This window comes from Chrysoperla carnea, chromosome X (assembly GCF_905475395.1).
Source record: "Chrysoperla carnea chromosome X, inChrCarn1.1, whole genome shotgun sequence".
Taxonomy (NCBI): Eukaryota; Metazoa; Arthropoda; class Insecta; order Neuroptera; family Chrysopidae; genus Chrysoperla; species Chrysoperla carnea.
Window position 1 is genome coordinate 18,270,053 of NC_058342.1, and position 26,100 is coordinate 18,296,152.

Consider the following 26,100-nt stretch of genomic DNA (forward strand, 5'->3'; position numbering starts at 1 on the left):
TTATTTACTAATTTTGGATCTGAATCCTAATTTGGGCGCTACAAGTATGACAAAAATTGATAAATTGGTAAATTCTCTGACTATCATTCGATAACCAGTAGCCAATGATAATAAGTAGATATTATTAAATTTCATTTAATAATATTCAACTAAAGAAGGGATATGAACTGACTTCAATTGGATTATATTATTTAAAAAAAAAACATTTAAACAAAACTATTATATAAAACTATTTCATTGGTTTGATCAATTCCCACTTTTTTTTATTATTATATTTTTGCAAGAAAACATTACATTATTAGTAAAAAAACAAATTACGTCACAGTAGGAGTATTTTTAATTTAACATAAACATACAAAATTATTAAAACTTGTTTACGTTAAATTAAAAACACTCCTATTTTGACGTAATTTGTTTTTTTTACTTATAATGTAATGTTTTCTTGCAAAAATATTATAATAAAAAAAAGTGGGAATTGACCAAACCAATGAAATAATCTAATAGTTTTTTTTCAAAATAATTGAATGCAATTGAAATCAGTTCATATCCTTTTTTAGTTGAATATTATTAAATGAAATTTACTAATATCTACTGATTATCATTGGCTGCTGGTTATCGAATGATATTCACTGAATTAATAAATTTATAAATTTTTAATAACAGAGATATAAGGCAGATGATAATATTAAAAAATTAATTAAACAGAAAGTGCCTATACGGTAAATCGTTTTGAATTATTTCTAATGCACGTTTGAGACTTCTATCTATTAAAAGTTTATAAATCTTCGATTTCCAGGGTAATTGAACAAGGACACTTATAAAAACCCCTTATATTTTTGCACAGCTTTAGTTGATTGTATCTCGTGAATCATGCGGTAGAAAATCTGACTGTTTTTCTATGGAAGCATTTAAGTATAATCTTTCAAATAAAAAAAATTAGGCTCTTTAAGTGATTTGGCTATCAAACTACCTGAAATTGAAATGTTGTCAGCTGATTGGCACGCATTTTAGAAGACGCGCATAGGTGACTGAAATTGCATAGCTGACAATCATAAAAATGGTTAAGAAGCTTAGAAGTAAGAATCTTACTAGAGTGTTTGCTACAAGTAGGATTCTTTAAAATTGTTTCGTGGGCATGTCAGATCCAACATACAGGCCCAACACCCCCACCAAAAATCCTAAATATCGGTCCCAACATGCCGTGTAATTAAGCTACAACATTACGTATGTTAAAGATTATGACTATTTTCTGCCTTTGAAAGGCATAAAAATACAATGCTTCTAAATGGAACGATATTTTAATTTTCTTACATTTTTAGAGTCTGGTAAGGATGGCATCCCTAACTTGATATCAAGTGAAAAAAAAATTAATAATTCAATGAATAAAATACTGTAAAAAACGACGTACATGAGTTTAGTAATATACCTAAAAAATTAATTGTTCAATACAAAATTTAATACCAATGTGAATGCGTCTCTGTTCGATTTGAAAAATTTTAATTTCAAGATTTTTGTTTGATTTTACGGGCAAGATCCGCATTGTTATCACCAAACGATCAACGCATCTTAATTTTTTTTGTGGTTATGTATTACGGAGAATTAAAACAGGCTGATCTCATATACATCTTTGGTGTAAGCATGTAAAATTTATAACATGTCCCTACTACCGCTATAGAAGAATCGGCTTGACTTTTCTGCATCTATTTCTAAATTTTCAAAAAATTTTATAAACTTGTGTAAGCTTTTATTACAAAAATGGTACAAATATCAAAAGCCACGAAAACTTATCGAAAGCTATTATCAAGTTATATTAATAAATTAGCTGTTTTAAAGACCGAAAACAAAAATCATGCGAAAAAGAAAATTTGTTTATAAAATTTTATATATATATACAAATCATATGTAAATTGTACTATTTAACTATATTTGAAAACCACTGATCTACATATTTTGATGTGCTTGGATAGAGAATCCCATAATCAAGAAAGTGCTTACACTAACGTCATCAACATTAAAAAATACAAGTAAATAATATGAAACAACGCATGCGCTAAAGGAATTTTACTCTAAGATGCTATTAAAGTTGCACATGAGCAGTTTCGTTTATATTTAGTAACACACATTTAAGTTGGCGGCGCTTTGTGTACAAGGATTCTCTATCCAGATACACAGTGACGATCAATGAACAAATTCTTTAAAAGCGGTTTTTTTGAACGCTGCCTCTACGATTTATGAGATAAAAAGTAAAAACTTGCTGAAATGTGCTAGACATAGGTTTGTACTTAATTTGATTTTAAATTCTTCTTGTTCTTCTAAAACTTTAACATTATTCCATGCTGCACTATTTTGTTTGAGTAGTTTTGAATATTTTGAGTTAGTTTAAAATAATATGACATCTGTATAAATATGTATTTCAAAAACAGAAAAAAAAAATACGTGCAAGTTTTAAAATTATTCATGCGAGAAAAGGGTAAATATTAAAGAACTACAAATTAAAAAAGAAAAGTTGAAAGTAGCTCCCTTTTTTTGTATAAAAGACAAAATAGTAAAGACTGAAAAATGATTTCAATCGGTACGATTTTGAAAACAAATTGGTTAATTGTAGCATCGTATCCTCCTCAAAGTATTTTAGCATCCTTGAGTTTTAAAGGGGAGGATTAATTAGGGATAGGTTAGGATTAAAGGAGTTTGTTTTAAATGTCATTATGTTTCATAACTTTTATTTAATAAATTTTTTTATATAATTTATTTCTTTTTTTAAATTGTACGAATCATTCTTAAATAATTTTTTAAGAATGATTTATCGATTTATTATTAAAATAAAAATAAAATAAAGTGCTGATGGTGGTTTTTTGAAAGATCTTTACAAAGAATTCAGTTTTTTTTGTGGATAGTTAAGACGTCAGAGGGGTTTCTGTGGCCGATAGAGGTCTTTTGCTCTATCAAGGTTTTTTAATTGTATTTTACGTCCTTAATCTGAATTTCTAAGAAACCTCAAAAAAGAAATTTTTCGAGGAATATAAAAAAGTCAGTTTTTAAGGTAAGTTAAATTTTAAAAAATTATTTGGCTTATTTAAATTAATAAAGATTTTTTTAGAATTTTCTGAAACCTTTAGTTTTTGAATTTTTCCAATAAATTTCCAATTTTTCCATATTTGATCTTTTATTATTCGGTGGCTACTCAAATTTTTTAACCAAGAAAATCCTAAATTATTTTAAAAATTTAGCTTTTTAATAAAATACTAATAAATTTTTTTATTTTTTGGAAAGATTTTACAAGATATCTTTCTTACTTTGCCTCATTTTTCCAACTTATTAACGAAATTCAAATTCAGGACAAATGCTAAAAGAATCCGGACCCAATCTCTGGCAACCGAACTAGGAATGAGGTAATTCTTTGGAGAGATCTTTTATTTTTTTTTAAATGTTTGAAACAAACGCGATTTTAGCTATATATAAAAAATTAATCTATCAATTAAGGAAAAAAATGTGCAAGCAAATGATTAGCTAGCGTGGATGAATTTTTACGCAGCTGGTGAAAAGTGCGTGATATTCTTAGTTTAAACCAGCTACCAATAATTAAGTTTTAAACTTATTATAAATAGAAACACTGTTATTACAAATTACTTGTATTTCAAATAATTATAAATAAACTATGCAATGACGTATTATGTAGAACTAAAACTTTTTGACAAAAAATTATTTTTGGCGGGGAAATACAAATAAGAATTTGAAACAGTGTCCCTAAACATTATTTTATTTAAATGGTTTTTTAGAAGATGCGCTGCATTGATTACCTTGGGAATCGGGTCAGGCCGCTCACTTGAGCCATAATGAGGTGAGGGCCGATTTGTGTGTTCACCATCAGCACTGTAGCGGCCCTCACACGACCCTTGTTGCCCACGATTGCGGTCATCACTGAGTGCATTGTAAAACATAATGTTTCACTAAATATCGTTTATATAATTTTTTTTTTTTTAAATATAAGTTTCAGTTATTTGATAAATGATATTTATTTTTAGTGGAGTCATTAAACAGGTAAAAAGTACGTTATTTCTAACTATGTAGATACTATACCAGTTTCGATAATTAAAAAAAAAATGTAGATAGTCCAAAATTTTACTTAAAAGGTTAAAAATTGACGTTCTAAACGTAGAAGTTGTAGCTATTAAAAGAGTAATAGTTGTTTTTATAAATTTATCCAAAACTATAAGATTTTGAGTTAAAATTGTCCCAAACTTCTTCTTTTTGCTAAAGGCAATGGTACCTCTATACGAGCGCCCAATTTATTTATTGAACAGTCATCGATCCACGTAAACCACCCGAATAAGAATAGATATGAGATGCTATTTGTCTAGAGATCACTCTGGTTACAATACTATTAATAAAATATATAGATATTAAAGAAATTAATTTTATATATTAAAGATGTGTATCATCTATAGACTTTGTAAAAAAGGACGGATATATATTAACGGAAATCGGGGTAGCGTGTGAAGCACGCGTTATTTGATTTCATTTATATTTAAATACGACATTTTGTCTGTCTACAGTACAACAGCGTATTTGTGACGACTTGACGAGAAAGAGAAAGCGAAATAGAAAAGGCGAATGCAATGTATAAACACATTGTAGGTGTGTTAGTGTGTTGTCTCTTGCGTCTTGAGGTGCACACAACATCAGGTAGTCAATAAAACGATTAAAAAAGTTTTTTCGATTAAAAAAAAAAACTAATTAATAACACGTGTAATTTTGTTTTTCTATATAATTTCTAACTTTTAAACATTTACCAAGCTAATTAAATTTTTGACACACACATTTTATCTCAATTTCATAGTAGGATAACATGTCAGATGTAGGTACCGTTCGTTTTTATATCATGTGTATATGTAATATATATCAAGGTTTACTAAGTTTAGTTCCAAGTTTGTAACGCTTAAAAATATTGATGCTATCAACTAAATTTTGGTATAGGTGTTCATAGAATCATCTAATTAGTCCATTTTAGGTTCTCTGTCCGTCTGTCTGTCTGAAATTTTTACAGCGTGCTCAGGATCATAAAACAAAGTCGAGTTCGTAAATGAGCAGCATAGGTCAACAATTGGGTCTTGTAACCGTTCGAGATAGAACAAAAGTTTAAACAACAATTTTTGTTTGAAACATTTTTTCGTAAATTTCACTATTTACCCGTGAGAGCGCAAATTGTATACTATGAATTATATGGGAATATCAGTTATGTAGGAATGTGTAATGTGACAGTGTAATACTGTCTATACATGGTATTTCAACAATTAACTCAGTCAATTGTTTGTTTGTTCACTTGCTTATTACATAATGAAGACAGGTTACTGAATAATATCTTTGTAAACATCAAAAATCGAATTTGGGAGTGTCATTACTAACAAATAGTGCATATTGGTTGTTTATTTTTTTTACATCCATAGAATCAAATTATTGAGGGGCCACCGTCTTTAATGGCTGGGAGGTAACGAGTGATCGATGGCAATTTTTGCTCTATTTTGTCAAGCTTTTGATTGTGCTTTAAAACAAATCTTGGATTATTGGGAAAGGTATACATGTTTTCCTTAAACCCCACGTTGCTATACTTGAAATAACCAATAAATCTCATAGTTTTGGAAATATTTTTAAACAAAAAGATGATATTATACCTCTTTTAAGCCCTCCTAGCTCTCTAGGTCTGGTTAAATCGCGTAATTTGTAGCTTATAATTGTTATATTTTAGATTCAAAATTATTCGAATCGGAATAGTTTCTACGTAGTTCGAAATAAAACTGTTTGTTGACTCCACTATTTATTATATTTAGTGAATCAACAAAAAAATTTTTTAGTTCAGTTAAATTTTATTCAATCTTATTTAATTTGTACATTTTAAATGCGAGGAGGTCACGAATAACGATTTGAAATTGGTGTTACTATTTTTTATTTTTTTTTTTTTTTGTTCCTGAATTGTATCAATTTATTATTTTTCAAAAATTTTCTTTTAAAACGTAACACAAAATTTCAAGGTAGGATTTAATAATATGAATTAACTGAACAATTTTTTATATTTAAATCATTCAACCAAGTAATTTTCAGATTAAAAAAAAAGTTAAAAATATTTTATTTATAATTTTATTTAATTTGACTTTCTCACTTGTCCACACACCAAAGCAGTCTGAGTATATCCTCGTTCAAAATAGATACAATTCCCTATTTGACAGAGTGTTTTCTAAATCACCACAAATAAATAAAAAAGCGATTTGACTTTTGAAAAAAACATTTTACTAAAAATAAAAATTAACAAAACCAAAAATTTGAGTGTGCGTAAGAGAAACTTTTTTGTTTTGAAAAAAATGCAAATGAAAAATTAAACAGTAGAAAATAAACAAAAAAAAATTTCTCGTATTATCTATATCGAAAAAAGTAGTTGAGTTTTTGCGATTGGAAAAGCGACACAACACGAAAATCAAAATTATAGATTGAGTTGAAAAAAAATTGTATAAATGTGTATTTAATTAGTGCCGTTAAATAAGTTGCTAGAAATTTGCAGACAGTTTATCCGAAATTATTGTTTTGTTTTTTGTTGTTCTTTGATAATAAAGGCATAAAAAGAATTGAAGAGAGAAGGCATGCTATTTTTTGTATTTTCGACATTTATTTTTGTACTTAAAAATTCGCTCACGCACGTAATCAATCAATCTTCTGATTTTGTTTTATTTATAAGGCATAATTTAATCTTTTGGTTTAGATCATTATTAATTAGGCAAATACTACATTTCATATTTTGCTCAGTTGAGATACTCTGAACGTAGCCAATATACATTGGACGTAAATTTAACATAAATATGTCGCCATCTTAATACTATGTAACTATTTGTGTTATTTTGACATCAAATGTGACTCATTTGATAAACAATTCATGATGGCAATATTACATTATCATAAATAGCAACAGAAATAATTGTTAATATAGCCGGAAAAATTTAAAATGGAAGCCACAAATATTTGCTCACATTACGTTCTAGTTTCAATTGTTTACAGAGGATTTAATTCAACGCACATATTCAGTAGAAATAGGCGGTTAAATACACATTCGCTTTTATGCGGACGCACATTAAAATATTTTATATCTACACTGAAAAAAAACTTATTAGTACGAACCGATATGAGGTAGTCTCAACATTATCGTGAGATCAAAGTTGAAACAAACGCATGAGTTGTTTTTAAGAAAGTAATATACTGTCTAACAAATTTCAAACATTGCTGTTTTGAAATGCTACATAGTTTTAAACAATCTTTTTTGATTGGTTCTATCACATATAAATATTATAACAAAATACTGATGTGATTGTCACAACTACATGAGCAGGTAAAAAAATAAAAGGTTTATACCTGCTAATAGGATCATTTAAAAAATTAGATTTCTTCAAGTCGTATTCGAAGCAGCGACATTTTGATTACTGTTGATTTTAGTGTTCTATGTCTACAACTTCGCTACCTATGCTTGTTATATATAACAAAAAATATGGTTTATATTATAAAAATGATCAATAAGTTTATTTCAAACTTTCTGTAAATTAGTAACAACAATCTCCGTGTAGTTGGCTCAATCACATATGGTCGTGATAGATATGCGATCATAACCAATTCCTCTATTTAAACGCAAAGAAATTTTCTTTTAATTCATTGATTCACTTTATTTACAGGAATATATATTCCAACTAAGTACAATTTTATTTTCCATCAATAAAATGCATGATTTTAAACTAAAATGAAGCTTTTTCATAGAAGTAATGATTTTGTTTTAACTTCAGTGATTTTGTATCAATGAATTCATATTTTAAATTCAATCCCATTTTATTGTAAGTATTTAGCTGTATTTGTTTCAATCGTTAGGAAATTGTTTGAACATATTTTTACTTTATTTCAATATGAAAAAGCCAACTTCGGGACGAGGTCATAATTTTAATTTTTTTTTTCAGTGTAGTATAAGGAAAGCTTTTCTGAGATCTAGTAGAAGTCCACTCTTTTATACAACATGAAAAAAGGGAACGCGTTTTGGTATCCAGCTTTTCTGCTAGAAGCTAATGTGAATTAGCTGTCTATTTCTGCTAGCCCATATGTTAAAAAGGTGGAAGTGACGAAAATGAAGTAAATAAAGTTTATACATATTTATTTATTCAATTTACATCCGTTTGGAAGAAGACAAATGTGAATTTTGCGCTCAAAATATATTTTTAATAAGTAAATTTATATACTTTGTAAACTTCCCGTAGCTTCCACCTTCGTGGCATTGAAATCATTTTAGGTACCCGAATAAGTAAACGTAATATATTCGGAACATATAGGCATGGCCGTGTCCTCTATTAACTGTCGTATTACCGGTTTATAGAACCTGAATTTTGTTGTAATTACGAGTTGGGTAAGTTGAGTTTGTCGACTATAGAAAAGTTGGTTGGGCTTTGAAGTTTTTAGCCCTTGCCTTTAAAAATGGGACAATATTACAGAAATTTTTCTTGTTTTTCCGGGTCTATTTTTTTCATTATCGGATCCATTAGAAAGCTAGTTTTATGTCATTTGTGTTTAAATATGATTTTGGTAATCTGTACTTGTGTCATTTTTATCTAATTGTTACAGGCGTATGACGGCCCAATTACTCTTATGTGTGTGAAACAAAAGAGCATAATGAGCAGAAATCACCTCTCAGCTCTCAAATTGATCAGAAACAATGTGATGTTACGTGTAATTTTCGTATCATGAAGATACATTGCCCTTAGTTCCAAAGTCATATTTTAGAATTAACGATATTGTGACGATTGTTAATGATATTATATTTATAAGTTAAAAAAAAAAATTGCTTTTCCATTCTTTAGTCCACAAACTGAGCAAAACATTGAAATGAAACATTCCTCTTTTTATAAATACTCTCAATTAATTAGGACTAGGTGGGATACAGTGGAAAAACATTAATATTTGTATCTTATTCCAAGCAAATTTGAGAACGAATTACACAAAATTATTAAGTTAACTGGACAAAAAAATTTTGTATAATTCGTTCCGCATTTTTTTTTCTTCCAAATCCAAATATTACGGTTATTCTACTGTACCACCTCACTCTAAACTTGATTTTCCAAAACACTTTCATTTACATTAAACACAGTGTTCCTTTGCTGTACAGCATGTTCTTTAATTGACGAAAGAACTTTCGCTTCCTGAATAAACTGAGAAAAACAGAAGAAAATGTTCCTTAACAAATTTGGATCTGAGACCTTATTTACGAGGTAACTAACCTACTCTTATATTAATCAATTAATAAAAAACATATTCATCAAAATAAAATTCATCCAATAAAACACTATTTAAAGCGAGGATGTATTTTATCATAGTGTGAAGGAGTGACCTAAATGCAAAATTTATACAAAAAAACTCTATTTGACTACTTATATTTTTATAACAACTAACCCATAAAAACCAAGTTATATTACTCCCCCTTTGTTAAATACCTTAAATCGTTCTCAATCTTACATAGCATGTATTTATCAAAACGGACCGTGCACTCAACAGAGTAACAGACAAGTGACTCTTTGTATATTGTGTTGAAGTTGTAAGTTGATACGCGATGTATTAGATGGAGTTTCTTTGTAGTGATTTCGCAATGAGGTCACTCTTTTACACTATGATAAAACACATGCTCTGTTTAAGGAGTGTTCTATTGGATGCATTTTATTTTGATAAATATATTTATATTAGTTTATTAATATAAGAGTAGGTTAATTATCTCGTTAATTAGGCCTCAAATCCAAATTTGGTAAAGAACATTTTCTTCTCCTTTTTCTCAGCTTATTCAGGGAGTTTAAGTTCTGCAATCAATTATAGAACACCCTGTATATGTGTAAGGAAATTTCCGTTCAATTAATAAAAGAGTACTTTGAATAATATTTATAATCGTTGATGTAAAAAAAATAATATAAAATTTAATATGCTTTCTGTAATTAGATTTAATTTAGTAAAGATCGACTGAACCTCGATAGTTATATTAATTGTTTCCTGTGCAATTATCACTGATAGTTATGAAGTTAGTCACAGGGAAAACGTGTGTCAACTGTGTAAAAAGGATAATTTTAAAATTACTCTATCAACTACAACCTCTTTGTACACGAGGTGGGAAAATTATAAATAGGATTTTTCTTATGTTTAACTCATTACCATACATTAACAGTCATTTCAAAACGGAAGTGACGTTAAAACATAAATAATATAAATAATAGTTCGAACCATATTAACAACCTTATTTTTGCGTATCTGTTACAAAATAACTGTCCAAATGTAATGAACTTTTGCATATACAATCTTATTATGTCAACGTTCGGATTGACAAACATACTAATTCAAAAGTTATTCAATTTATTTATTATATCTAAGGCTGCCACCTTAAAAATTCTTGGGAAGCACAGTCTCTGTTTTTTTCGTAAAAATTCGGGTAATTTATCACTTTACCGGGAAGTTTGAAAGTTCCGTGGTCAAAAAAACCTTTGCATATAGTTTTTTCTTAAATGAAATCGGTGATCAGTGATAAAAGGCTGTCTGTAATATACGTCATATTCGTTCGACGACCTCGACAAATTCGACACTTCTCCCTCAAGTCACGACCTGCCGCGTCTTTGTAAACCTTGCACCTATAATTATGTTGCTAGGCACATGTTGCTTGATTCCACAATGTTGAAGAACCTGGAAAATTGTTTCTGACATTCATTTGTTTCGCTAGTTTATTTATGACGGCAGTTCTGTGCTACCTTTGACGTTAGATAGACTGAGCTGAAGGATTTTAGAGCTGCTTGGATTAATTAAAGAATAAATAAAAATTTGATTTAATTGGTTACTAAGGCCGTTTTTTCGATATATATTGCGAATGTTGGTTAAATATATTCTTATAAACCCAATTGATATTCTCTCTTTATTGATATTGATGTACAATTGTAGGTTTATAATTGTTGCAAAATACTCTTAAAATTTTCCGAAATTACAGACTATTGATCTCTTCCAATGATACTTAATTAAATCAAGGTTCAGTCGAATTTTGACAGTGATCAGTACGTGTAAACTTACACTAAATGATCAACAAGCCAAAAGATTATTAAAAAACAAAAATGTGAATCATAGTTAAAAAGAAAAATAGTATGTTAAGGGGAGATTCTAGTCGAGATTTTAAAATAATACTTCATTTTGATCAAACTTTTTTAAACTAATGACCATCACATTTCTCCTAACACGAGACATGTAGCTCGGCCGTAATTAATGTCAAATAAAAAAGTTATATATTTTTTCTAGAAGTTGGGTTGTGAGCTCTTAAATTTACATCATCTAAATAAGAATCTTGGTCTTTTTTCTGTCATAACAAAGAAACTTAGCATAAGTAGATCACTTCAATCTAGTCCGGTTATACAAGAGATAAATGTGGAAATGTGTCGAAATGTTGACCAAAATTTTGGGAATTTTTATTAAAATAACCTCCTCAATGGAACACGTTTCGTTCCTGCACGATAATCGATAGAATATTTCGTCATTTTTGTTAACCGGAATATTTCATTTGTGCAAAATGGCGGCACATTGAAATATATCATCGTAATATATCATCATATGAGACATATTTTTAATATACATTTGGATGGAAACCGAGCCGATAATAAAGAAGTGTACATATCACCACGAAAAAGACAGAGATTGACGGTTCGAGTTCCGATCGCATATGTGTATTTCTTCATGACACTACCTATACTTGAGTTGTTTTATCGAGGCCAACTTTTTGATCTTTAAAGTGTGTTTTCGAGCCATATAGTACAATTTAATTGATTCGAATTTATATTTTAGCTAAATATAAGTTATTTTAAATAAGAATTAAAAGATCGAACTCGATAAAACAAATGAAGTATAGGTGAAAATACTCTAATCACATTTATTAGTAAAGCATATAATTCAGTCAAATTATACATGAAAAGAGAGTGTTGTTTGAAATGAAAAGGCAATATAAAATCGAAAATTTCGACCTCGAGAAACGACCGGATCATGAGAAAAAAATAAGAAAACCGATAATTTTGACTTTATTTCAGTTTTTGTCGATTTTGACTCGGAAGAATTGGGTTTTCATCAAAAATTGTAATTTATTTTTTAAGCAGGTTAAATTTGCAATAATTTGAGATAGAGGCGGGTTTTATAGGACCGATAGTTTCGGAGTTACAGCTTTTCAAAGTTTTTTTATTTAGTTAAGTTACACGATTTTACGCAAAATTTCATCTTGTAAACCGTTAGAGATAGAACAAAAGTTTGAATGTAAAAAATATTTGTTATAAAAAATAAATAATTTTCAGAACATTTTTTCGTAAACATCACTGTTTTTCGAAAGATAATTTTCCAAAATATTCTTGCGTTTTTCTAGAATGTTTCATAGACCACTAGTTGAAGCTACCTGCAAATCCTCTCTTATATAGTTTTGGAGAAAATGGACACCAAAATTTTATCCTAATTTGCAGCCTTCACGGGTAAACAGTGATGTTTACGAAAAAATGTTTCAAACAAAAGTAGTTTATTTTTTTGTAAATAACATTTTGTTCTATCTCTAACGGTTTACAAGATGAAAATTTGCGAAAAATCGTATAACTTGAAAAAAAATACAAACTTTGAAAAGGTGTATCTCCGAAACTATTAGTCTTACAAAAACCGCCTTGATCGCAAATTGTTGTACATTTAACCTTCTTTAAAAATAAATTACAGTTAGTTATTAATTACAGTTTTGATGAAAAACCAGTCCTTACAGGTCAAAAAATGAAACAAGGTCAAAATTTTGGAGATTTTTCATATTTTTCGGAATGGTCCGGTCGTTTCCCGAGATTGGATTTAACATTAACTTTATATTGCAAACAAAATATCAAAAAAAGAAAAACCTGATTTTATGCAAGGTTCAATGTTTAATTTGAATGAATTAATACCTTACTAATAGAATATTAGATCAAGAAATACGAGATAATCGCGATTAAAGTTATTCTGAATGTTATGCACCTGATAATTTCAATAATTTTTTAACTCTTGTTTTGAAACACAAATTATCGAATTTTTAAAACTCTAGACTAGAATCTCTCCATAATCGTACAATGCGTTTGAAGAAATCAGTACAATATTCAAACCATGTAAGTCAAGCAATAGAGATAACTATTTGATTTGATTGTTATTTGTTTCACAAGACCAGGAAAAAAAGAGTGGGAACCAAAAAAAATAAAAATTAATAAAAAAAATAAAAAACTATAGAATTTTTTTAAGTGATCTTGCATTAATAGAGAGAATTGCACTGAATTCTAACCTATCAAGGGTACCGCATCAGAAGTCTTAGTTAGAACGTGCGCGACCAGGAGTGAGAAAACTGTTTGGGACAGAAGTATTGTTACACCTGCAACAAATAAACCCGTTCTCCCCTTCTTAAATAAGCCATTTTATATAAATTGATTTTAGTAATTAGGTAATTTACATAAATAATAATTCAAAAAAAATTGTTTTTTCACCTAAATTACCTAATTACTTAATAATCTGAAATATTTCGAAAAAAAAAGTTTAATTACGACTTTGTGTTTGTAGTTTTTGAAATTTTTTTAAGTTATCGATTTGGTGCATAGTTAATATACTTTTTTTTTTATTAATTCAATTTTTTTAAAAATACCAGAGTTATTTTTAAATTACTCCAATTAATACGAGTCAAGCTTACAAAAAATTGCATCCAAATTTAACTTTTTATTAAAATATTTCATTCTGAATATGTCTTTATCATTGCATACTCGAAGACATAGTAGCAATCTGAAGATCCCGATTTTTGAGATTTTACTGTCAATATCCACACTAATCAGTTTTTAGTTATATTTTTCATCAAAATTTTTCAAGTTGAGCAATTTTAAAATGTTTATAATATATCTTTAATATCCAATTTAGATTTAAAACGTTGAGAGATAGAATAAGACAGAGAGTTGATCCTCATAAAAAAACTAACAATTTTTCATCAGCTTTCGGAGGAATTGCGACTTAAAAATATGTCATTATTGCTTTAACCAAAAGTTGTCAAGGGCAATAGAGGGCATTCGCCTGTGTCAATGACTTTGACCTACAATTATCCATAAACTTTAAACGTATTTTTTTTTCGATTAAATGCAATAATAACATAAAAGAAAGCTGATAATTTTCGAAAAAATGTTATACAAAAATTATTAGTTTTCTAATAAGAGGATCAACTTTCTAATTTAAAGTGTTATGCTATCTTTTACCATTTAGGATCTAAATTGGATATTAAAGAAACCCGAAGAATAAGGTCCAATCTGAGTTCAGAATTTGATGTCCCCCATCAAGCTCTATAATTGTTTAACTGCCAAATAAGCTATTAACCACTATAAATTAAAATGGCTTACCCTGTATAACCGTAATTTGGCCATCCAAACGGCTAATCGTTATGGAGAGAGGCATAAAGTACGCGTAACTATATGAAATACACAGACATGCACGTGTTTATACAATAATTCAAAATATTAAAATAGCGCTTTGTCAGGTTGAGAGACAAAGAGGGAAGACGTCCCCCTTTTTCGGTCTCTCTTTAACGGTCAACATTTCACTTATTGCGTTTCCTAAACTTTTAAGCCTCTATGTTATATATAACATATTTGCTTCAAACCCAAAACTCAAATTAATGCAGTTGAATTATATCACATACGCCAGCCTAAACGTTTTACGTTATTTATACTTAGGCTGTGTGTTACTTATTATTATCGTAACTAACTTATGCTTACGTAAAGCTCGTTAAAAAAAAAAAAAAAAAAAAAAACTAAGCAAACGAATACATTTCCGTTCAAAAAATGTAATTGCATTGTTAAAAACTGTTAGAATCACTTCAAACTATTCAGCACTTACAAAATCGAGTTCTGTAAAGCTCATAACTAGACTTCCAAAGCTAAATAATTTAAACCAATTTTATTTTCCAAACTTTCCTACACGACGTTCTTTAAAGGACTTCGCGCAAATTATATGTAATCTGCATTTCTGTCAAACTTTTTCAAATTCTGGGGAATGATAGTTTAAGTCATTTTGAATAAAAGTTCCCATGGTCACAAGTCATGAAAATGACAGGATTTCAAGTTATCGCTAAATTAAAATTGGAAAATGTACTCATTTGTATAAAAAAATTATTGTAATATAATTGTCAAAAATCAAGTACGTATTATATATGTAGGTGAAAATATTGATCTTAACAATTCATATTATTGATCCACTGAACATTTAACACTGCTTCTTCTTTCAATTTCGTAACATTTTTTTTAATTATTCAAAAAAACAAGAATTAACAACAACACCCTTACATTTAAAAACACACGTATGCATGTAGTTATACATATCTGTATATGTATTTGCCTATAAACACATAGGCATATATTATACAAATAAGTACATTTTCCAAATTTAATTTAGATATAACATGAAATCCTGCCATTTTTATGTATTGTGACCATGGGAACTTTGCTTTAGAATGACTTAAACTATCACTTGCCAAATTTTGAAAAAGTTTGACCGAAATGCCGATTACATTTAATTTGTGCGAGGCCCTTTTCATTGGCGCCTAAATTGAAAATGAATAATTTCGCATATAACACTAGTTTTAAGAAAAATTTTGAATTGCATAACACGCAGTAAATTTTAATCAAAAAGCGATATTCAACGTTTCTTATTCGAAAGATGTGGAGGAAATCTCGATTATTTTAAATGAAATATTTTTATAGAAAATTAAACTAGATTGCAACTTTTTGTGTATCTAATGACTTGACGCATATTAATTGTATATAATACAACGTATTATGTTATTGACTGCAGAAACCTAGATTCCGAAAATAAGCTCATCAAGAGCAACAAAAAAACTCTTTTCCAAATTTGAATCTGAGGCCTAATTTGGGAGATACGGGTGTAACAAAAATTGATACAATTGTTCCTTCACTGACTATCATTCGATAAAAAGTAGCCAATGATAATCGGCAGATATTAGTAAATTTCATTTAATAATATTCAAAGGAAGAGATTTTTAAAAAGTATAAAATGATTTAATTGGATTATATTATTTTGAAAAAACTTTAGATTATTTTACGTTAAAAAACAAACCATGACCATGTGACAATGAGTGTGGTTTGTTTGTTTACGTCCAATGATAATTATTTATTATTTGTTTACTTATAATTATTAATATTTTCTCACAATAATATAATAAAAATTAAAAAAAGATGGAGAGTTTGACCAATTCCAATTAAATAATTCCTTTATTAAGTCAAATTAACTTATATTTACTGATTATCATTGGCTACTGGTTATCGAATGATAGTCAGTGAATGAACAAATTATCAATTTTTGCCATACACGTATCTCCCAAATTAGGCTTCAGGTCCAAATTTTGAAAAGAGTTTTTTTGTTGCTCTTGATGAGCTCATTTTCGGAAGCTAGGTTTCTGCAATCAATAACAGAACACGTTGTATATATACATATATATATATATTTTTTTTTAAATTTAAAAATACTTTGTATATTTTAAAATTGTCTATTTTAATGTTTTAAAAAATTTATTCACATTTCAAAGAACATGTTTTTCTTGTGTGTGTTTTTTTTTTTATAAAGTATGTTGATCCATAAATACATGTTCAAAGAATTAGTGTTTAACAAATAAACCCTCATTTGCCCTAAAAAAATATATTATTTTATTTTTAAATTTATTTTATTTTCAAATGTTTGGACAAAGATGCTAATATTATTTGGATATTTGTTTGTTAAGAATCTTACCTGTGAAAAAAATAATAATAAAGGAATTTATACAAATTGAGAAAATACTATTCGAGGCAAGACAAGGCATAGGGGAATTTTAGGGTACTTCGAAAATATTTAAAATCACACGGATGAAAACAAATTTGTTCTTGTTTTCAAATTTGGATTGTTTATAAGTTGCGCAGTAAATACATATATATATATAACCTCAAAAACAGATAAAACAAAAAACGGTAGTTGCAACAATTTCCAATATATATGAAAACATGCGGTGTTGTTTTTCCATGAAAATTTTGATAATTACATAACATATATACCAGTTAGGTTCAATTATTATTAAAAAATTTGATACTTTAAGAATGTGCGCTAAAAATATTTACATTTGAATAATTTGAATGATTTTTCCTTTAAAAAAATATTTGGTTCTGGTGGCTGGATTCTGTAACTCGTTAACGACACTCATGGTTACCGTTAAACTTAGCTAACGGCATTTTTAAATGACGTCATAACGGCAACATTCGTTACCGTCTAAACTAAGCCTTCACCGATAATGATATCAACTGTCATCGTTAAATAGTTACAGATTAACTGGAACTGGCATTCAAAAAGTAGCAAATGATTAATCGGTTACGAATTACATTGAATTCAAATAACTAGGGTCAATCACATCAATATAGTTAATGCAAATATTTACACAGGACAAAAGGAACAATTACAATTTTTAATTATTACGAATAATTATATATATAATAATCAAAAAAAACGACACTTTTTTTCTGATCTGACAACACACATAAATTAAAGAAAAAAATAATAAAAAAGGGCGCTGGGTCTCGCATTCAAATCAAATCCAATCGCAAAAATTCAACCCCAGGTGAAAATGTCTCTTTGTTTTTGAACTTTTGCCACAGACTTATAATCACCTGTGATTATTAATCACGTTATCATCATGTCTTTGGGTAGAATTTTATTTTAAACACAAAAAAACTGTACGGAATTTTGCGAAAAATGTAAAAATTTTTGAATTATTTGGACTATAATTTTTATATGATACGATCGAATACTGAAATATTGAAGTTATTCCTATTATAGTTGGACGTAAACTTTAGTTTCCTAACTATGCAAAAAAGGGAATTTATTTCAGTATGATGTAAGTTTGGTGATTCATATATTATACAATCAATAAAATTTTTAATTGGGTCGAAAAATATTCGGATTGCAATTTGTGATAGGGGATAAAAATGTAGGGGTCGTGATTTACAAAGAGTAATTCAGTAATGAAAGATCACAATTAATAGAACTGTGAATACAACGCGGCAAAGCTAGTAAAAAAATTACACACATACAAACATTATTAACACAAAACACACATCCAAACTTTGCCAAGACATATTTTTAGTTCTATAAATCACAATCTTGTTTTATTTTTGTCGTTTAAATTGCCTCCTATAATCCTAATCTTAGTGCCGATTTTTCATAATTCTGCAATAGTCATGTTTTAATTATGTTTTATGTTAGATGTCACCAACTTTCAGTTTTTACGTAACAACATTTTTTTATGTAAGAAATTTGTGCACGTTTTTTATGTTTAATTAACTCCAAACTAAAGTTTTATTAACTTTAAAAAAAAATATTGTGAACTTTTTTTCTTTAAACAGTAATAGTTCACATGCTTAGTAGGTACACATACATAGTCAAATAAAATATTCTTTTTCACACTATTGTATAAACGCGAGGTATTCTCGTAGTCAAACTTCTTTGTTCTCGAATTAAAGTCTGTATGATAATAGATATCTCTGTTCAACAACTTATACTTTAAGTATAATTGTTTCTATTCAACAATAAAGTTTAATAACTTTGAGTAATTATATCTCAAGAATGAAACGGTCAATAATTTTTTGTTGTTTTTTTTTGTTTTTTTTTTTTTTTTTTAACATACGCGATACGTGTTCAGCCAGTTTGTTGAAAAAAGCGTAAATCTAGTTTTTTTCTAGAATCAAAAAACTTGTTAAAAACTGTTAAAAACCAAACCTCTCCTATACTCCCCATGTCAATTATTCGATATTTAATTAAATGTATCTTGAGTTAGAGACGGTCAATTGACTTTAAATTTTTATGGTAATTGTATTATTATAATCTTAATAGTACTATTATACTAAATATCTAAAAGGAAAAAATTAATGCATCTTTGAAATTTTCCACAGTTTTTGATTAGGTTGTTATAGCTTCGTACCAAAAAGTCGCCCTCTCAGAGGCGTGCCTAAACTCCCTCTTTGGGGGGGGGTTGTTGGGGGTGTATCAAACAAAAAAAAGTTCCAACAAATGTGGTAGTTGATTTAATTGTACACATTTTTTTTTTTACTTTCTTGCTTCAAAATTGACCGAGATAAGCCCATTTTAAAATGGAATATTTTTGCTCTTTCAATCAAATGAAATAGTATCCATCTTGTAAACGTAGCAAGAACATAATTATGAAGAACGTTAACTGAATCGCGTTATGAAGACTTTAGGCTGCCGATATCCTCAGCCTGTGGAAGTTTGCGCAGTTGAATATAGCGCTTTTGGAAAATGGCAATGATAGTTTTATTGTCATTTGGAATCATAATATACATAATATATTATTTTCATCATTGCCAATTTAAAAAATTGCGCAAACATCTTCTCCTCTTTCCTCTGACTGAGGAAATACTAATAAGAGCGCACATGACTATTTTTATCAGAAAATTCGTTCGTATCATAAAAATTGTTAACGATAAATTAAAATTATTTTTTTTTTACCCAAAGACATTTTGTTTGTTTTATTCATATTTTTTTTAAGTTGGTTGAAAAACAAAAATTAAAAATGATAATTCGAGGATCCACTCTGATTGCTATTATATTATTTTTATACATTAGTTTTAAAGAATCAATATACAATTAATTCGAATCGAAACATTAAATTATTGAATGAATTGATTTAATTAAAGCAAACAGGCAAGCACCACAGGCAACAAAGAATAGTTATAAATCGCTACCTAACAGAGGAATGGCGTCTGAAACTTGGGGTAAAGTTTCAGCAACTAGATTCAGGAAGACCGTCAACGATAGTAGTATTGTCACTCCTGTAACAGGAACAGAGAATACTGTCAGAAGTAAAGAAAAATGTATGAATTTTTTTTTTTTTTTTTTTTTTTTTTTTTTTTAATTTTATTGAGTGTCCCACAATTTAACTAGCAGGCATAATTTCCATAACTGTTTCATCTGGAGAATAAACATTATTTGGCTTAGACCAGGAAAATTATGTATAAGATGAATTGCTGATCGAAGTATTTTTAATAGGTGGCACTGTAATCGAAAATTATGACAGTATCATTTAAAATAGCGACATTTTTTATGTACTAAAATTTACTTCAGTTAAAAACTATTCAACAAAATTTCCTGGTTTTGGAAGCAAAACAAAATATTTCGATAAATTTTATAATGGGGAATTATATTTTTTATTTACGTTTTCTGATTCTATAAAAAAGTAAATATTTTAAAGTAAAAGTAAATATGTAATTCATGAGAGAGTAAGGACGAAATGTCAAGTACTTTAAGTTCAGGATCTTAATTTATTTGACTCTTAAATAAAATTCGAGTTTATTGGGTTATTATTAGTAATTTGACTGTCTCTTCTTTCTAAACTTCTTGAAATGTTCCTCATTCGACCTATCCTGGCGCCCTGGTCATAACGCATCAAATTTATTTTGTAATATTTAAAATTTATTATAGCCTCAAAATAATAGAGGCCCACAAGAGGAAAATATTTTAAAAATTGAATAAAATTTGTTTTTTAAAACCAGAAAACCATGAAAAAACTAGTCATAAATGTCAACCTTTCCAAGCTAAAAATAATTAAATTATATTTAAAATACGGTTATTTGAAAAAATTACTACCAAATTTGAAATTAATCTGTAATTTTTTATTATGTTTCAAATAATAAAAAATCTTTTTCAAGGTGTTTTCAAAAAATGCATTTTAAAAAATATCAATTTTTCAAATATTTTTTGTTTGGTCTGTTAAATCAAAGCCTGGAAGAGGACTTTAGTCGATTCAAATCGTTGAGAAATTAAAAATAATATTAATTTTGAATTTGGTCCCATTTTTTCTCCAGTTTATTAATAAAAAATGAGTTTAACATAATGTGTTCTCTAGATTTCGTGACAGTTAAGGAATTAATGCTTGCTGGCTAAAATTGTGTAACACATTTCGTAGTTATTTTTTTGAACGTAGAATCAGGGATGATCAACTACGTTAATTTTTTTTTTTTAATTTAAATTTTGGTGTTTTTTATTTGTTTGTATGTTGGACACCCCTGATAGAGCGATTTATATATAAAATATTATTTTAATTATTAATTAATTAAAAATATTTTTATTTTATTTTGCACCAAATCCTTAATTGTTTAAGCAATTCATATTTAAATTGGTCAAAAATAAATTTTAATTTTTTTGTTTGTTTTATTGTTTTGTTTTGTTTTTTTTATTTAGGACCATATTTAATATGAACCCAAAAAATTGAATATTAATAAAATTTTTATTTAACGTATATTTTTAAAAATATATTTTTTTTGATACATAAGTTAAATATCGGCGTAATAGAGAAAGAATTCCTACGGCTCTGAAACTAGACACAGTTATTCATTCATTGTAGATTTTGTAAAAAAAAGTCCACCACTCAAAGGTGTGACAAACAACGCCTTTTTGGGGGTTGAAAAATAAAAATAAATCATTCTATTTGTAAAATATGCATCGGATTAAAGATAAATTCAAATGGTACAATAAAACTGTTTAAAAAAGGTTATCTTATAATGAAAAAAGTGTTGCATCTTTGTAATTTGAAATCGTTGTTTATTCGTAGCGCAGGAGCATCGTTAGCTAAGCGAATTCCTTCAGAGAATAAAAAAATAACACAGTTTTCTTCAAATCGAATATTGTATTTTTAATTTTTCAAGAATTTTTTTTCGAAAACTAAGCGTATAGAGAAAGAATCACAAGAGTACTTTTTTGCTTAATACTGATCAAAAATTACAAAAATATTTTTTATTTTGAAACAATTCAAAATTTTGTACTTTGCGCACTACCAATTACCAAAATCCGTCTTAATACTAAAATTTTTTTCAAATCGGACTTTAAACTCTACTATAAATTAACAAAGAGGGCCAATTCTTAAAATTTTGCCTAGCGTCAGACATGGCTGAGATATCGAAAAAAATTATAAGAAAGAGTGGCTTAGAATATTTTGTTATACCCATATACCGATTTGTATGACAAAATTCGCATTTTTAATTTGTTTAATATTTGGGCCTTTGCTCAAAATTATTAAGTTTATTGAAATATTTGAATACATAACACTATAAAATTATCAATTTGTCCAGTTTTTACATTCCATAGCACAAAATTAAGAATAAAATTTAGTTAAAAGAACTATTTAATGTGCTATATAATTTATAAACTGGTCAAATTGATAATTTAATAGTGTTATGTATTCAAATATTTCAATAAACTTGTAACATTTAGGAGTGAAAATTAAAAATGCTGGTTTTGTCATGGAAATCAGTATATATGGGCTAACGTTTTCTAACATTTTTTTCGATATCTCTAACCATCTCTGACGCTAGGCAAAAGAATCGGCCATATTTGTCCATTTGTAGTAGGCTAGGAATTTTAAGTTCTGATTTCAGTTAAGTATCTTAAAAAATTTTACCTACCACCCTGTATGATTGCGCATAATTTCAAATCGATAATCCTATAAATAACGAAAATTTGAGGGTGTCTTCATCTTAAATTCGACACGCAATAATGAATGTTTTCACTCGGGAATCCTCAATAAAGCTCCGAATTTGATTTTTTTTAAATGTTTCTTTTTGTATATCATTTAGAATCAGAAACCTCTCAGAGTGGGAAAATAATCTGGAGGGGAATAAGGGAATAACGAATAAATCGACGTCCAGCTTAAATCGCTTAGGATAGAAGTTTGAAATTTCGAGAGAATATTCATTTTATACTGTAGGTGTCATTTAAGAAAGGATTTTTCGAAATGCATCCCCTAAAAGGATGAAATAGGGGATGGACGTTTGTAAATAAAATATATACTTACTAATTTTGGGTCCTATACTTAAGAAATTTTTTAAAATTCTTTCACCTACAGAATGCTACATTAGCAGCAAGTAACATAATCTGTATCCTAATTTAAAAAAAATGAGAGTTCCGCACCAAAAAAATTGAATTCATTAAAATTCATTAAATAGTGAAACCATTCATTCAATTCATTAAGGAGTTCACTATGTAACTGATTTTTAAAATTCTTTCATTTATAAAATGCTACATTATTAGCAAACGACATAGTCGTATTTTATTTTCAAAAAAAATTACGGAATCTCCTTAAGGTAGTTCCAGCATGAAATCACTTTTCGACAGATTTGGCCGAATTTTTTTTCTCGGGTTTATAATAGCTTTATTTATGAATTCCTAAAATTTCATAATTTTTGGCCGTTTAGATAGCGAGATATTTAAAGACAAAGTTCGCGATTTTGAGGGTCATGTCCCATTTAAAGCATGTAAAATGTCCGGTCTCTCCAACTATTTTTTATGATATTATTATATATTGAAGAAAAAGTAGAAAAAAATGTTTATACAATACAATTCTAAAAAAAAAATTTAGAAATTAATTTTCACTTTCGAGATATTAATTTTGACGTAAATTGATCGAAATTGGGACGTTGGCATAATTATTTCCCATTTTAAACGGTCAAAATTTCTGAAACTTTGGGAATTAATAGTAAGCATTATTAATTAAATTCTTAAATTTAATTTTTCGTTAAATTATGTCGAAAAAAATTTTAACCATAGCTTTAGCATAGGAACTGCAGATACCATGCTGGAAATACCTTAAGGAGTTCACTATGTAACTGATTTTTAAAATTATTTCATTTATAAAATGCTACGTTTGCTTGTTTAAACAATATTTGTACAACTTATATAAAAAAACACTCGCGTGATTTTAATCTACAGAAAATTTATTTTAACTAAATAAGAATAAAAATGAATTATAACTTTTGATGCCAAACCCTAACTTTTTGAAAATAAAATACAGCCCATGTTACTTGCTGATAATATACTATTCCACAGGTGAAGTAAGTGTTAAAATTGGTTAAATGGTGAACTCTAAAATAAAGATTTGTATATACTTCCTATAAAAACTTGCATCCTCTATTTCATCCTTTAAGGGGATGCATTTCGAAAAATCCTTTCTTAAATAACACCTACAGTATAAAATCAATATTCTCTCGAAATTTTAAACTTTTATCTTTTCAGCGATTTAGGCTGAGCGTCGATGTATCAGTCGGGACATTGCGTTTCTTTTCTCCCCTCTGAAAGGTTTGTGCTTTTAAACAATATATAAAAAGAAACATTAAAAAAATTCATTAAAATCATAGCTGTTATAAGTTTTTGTCACTGGCTGTAGATAGATAAATTTTTTTACAAAATCGTTATAGTCAAACAACTATGTCTAGTTTTAGGGCAATAGCAATCTTTTTCTTTAATAATTATTAATTTTACTGTGGTATATTTTTTTTTCTTTTAAATTTGTTAAAAATTTCGATTTTGTTTTTTTTTTTTTTTAGTATAGAAATAAAATGATTCGATCTCACCTAATGTTAATTTTTCTCCAGAGTCTGGTGGCAACGTAAAACCCAATAGCGCCATTGAAGATATGAGTACACATGGAACGATTAAATTGAAAAAGTAATATAAGGTACGCCTGCGAATTTGTATTGTGAAAGTTACGTCCACGTACGGCTCTGGACAACATTGATATACAATTGTGTTCTTTTTACCAGGCATACCTAATAACAGACAAAACAAAATTACGATACTTATATATTTCCAACAAATAATAAAACCGTGTTACAATATCAAAATCGGTTCATTAGGAATAATTTATGGTATATTAGCTGATGGATTATTAGGATTTATTGTATGAGCTCATCATACGGGGTGTTAAAAAAGTTCGAGTCCTACAGAATTTTAGAAAATAATGACTGAAAAATATTATCAAAACAAAAGTTGTAGAATTTCGTTCGCACAATCTAATCTTGGCCTTGGATTTAATCTTATACTTGACCATGAAGGTCAATTGAAGGTCGAAATCGAATTTTTAAAATGATTACTTATTCAATTTTTGATTATATTCTGCATGAAATGAATTTATTTAATCGTTTACGAATTTCATTTAAAAAAATCGATTTGACCTTGATGTGGTCTTCATGGTCAAGGTTCAGGTCAAATACAAGGTCACCATTAGATTGTGAAAGCATAAATCTGTAAATTTCGTCTTGGTTATTTTTTTCAGTCATTATTTTCTAAAATTCAGAGGAAGGGCTCTCGAAATTTTGAAAACCTTGTATATTAATTGTTTGAATAGATGTTGATACATGAGCTTATTTTACATCTGTTACAAGAATTATAGTCTAAGAGGAGAGCGACAAAAAACTGCAAGCATTTTCTAAAGGCTGATTTTGTAATATTTACGTTATATTGGAGGAGTAGAGTAATATCCCGTCGTCAGTCAGCCAGTATCTGTAGCGTTTGGCGCGGTATCTATAAAGTTTGTGGGCTGACTGACGACAGACTATTTGTCTACTCCACCAATATAACGTAAATATTACAAAATTAGCCTTTAGAACATTTTCTACAATTTTTTGTCGCTCACCTCTCTTACTATTTTTGCTATACCAACTGGAATTAATATATTAGTGCAGATCATATTGGTGAACGAGTCAGAAAAATTTTATAACGAAATTAATTTGGATTTTCTAATGGCCCAACTTTAGAGGGATTGAATTGAATTGAATTGAATTTTTTTTACTTCAAATTTAAAAAATGCATGAAACTCCTAATTTTAACGGTTTTTCGCGGATAAGTCGAAAATAATACACTTAACCGAAGAAAGTGTGACATTCCTATAAAGCTAAGAAAATAACAAAGATACTCGTTTGCAAGCTACGACAGCTACTACAGCTTATTTTGAAGTATTTTACGAACTTTAAAATATGTTTAGTTTGTTTTTTACCAAATTATTTTCAATTTTTCCATTATTAAACAATGAATGATTCGACTTCAGTTGTTGGCGCATAAAATGCGACATTCAAGAAGACATATCATGGAAATTATTATTTTTACAGGAACGAAACGCAATCGAATCTTTTTGATATTTCATCTGCTTTAGAGTGACACAATTTTTTTTCGATTAAA

General features: G+C 28.1%; 1 protein-coding gene across 2 annotated transcripts in view; it reads right to left on the reverse strand.

Moving 5' to 3' along the window:
- Positions 1 to 26,100, reverse strand: part of LOC123302565 (neuronal acetylcholine receptor subunit alpha-7) — a 168,029-nt gene that overhangs the window by 10,812 nt on the left and 131,117 nt on the right. For both annotated transcript variants that reach the window (XM_044885537.1, XM_044885535.1), the window contains 2 exons: positions 24,498 to 24,692; positions 19,839 to 19,925 (listed from right to left, as the gene is read on the reverse strand). In XM_044885537.1, coding sequence (XP_044741472.1) covers positions 19,839 to 19,925; positions 24,498 to 24,692 — 282 coding nt within the window. The remainder of the gene's footprint in view (positions 1 to 19,838; positions 19,926 to 24,497; positions 24,693 to 26,100) is intronic.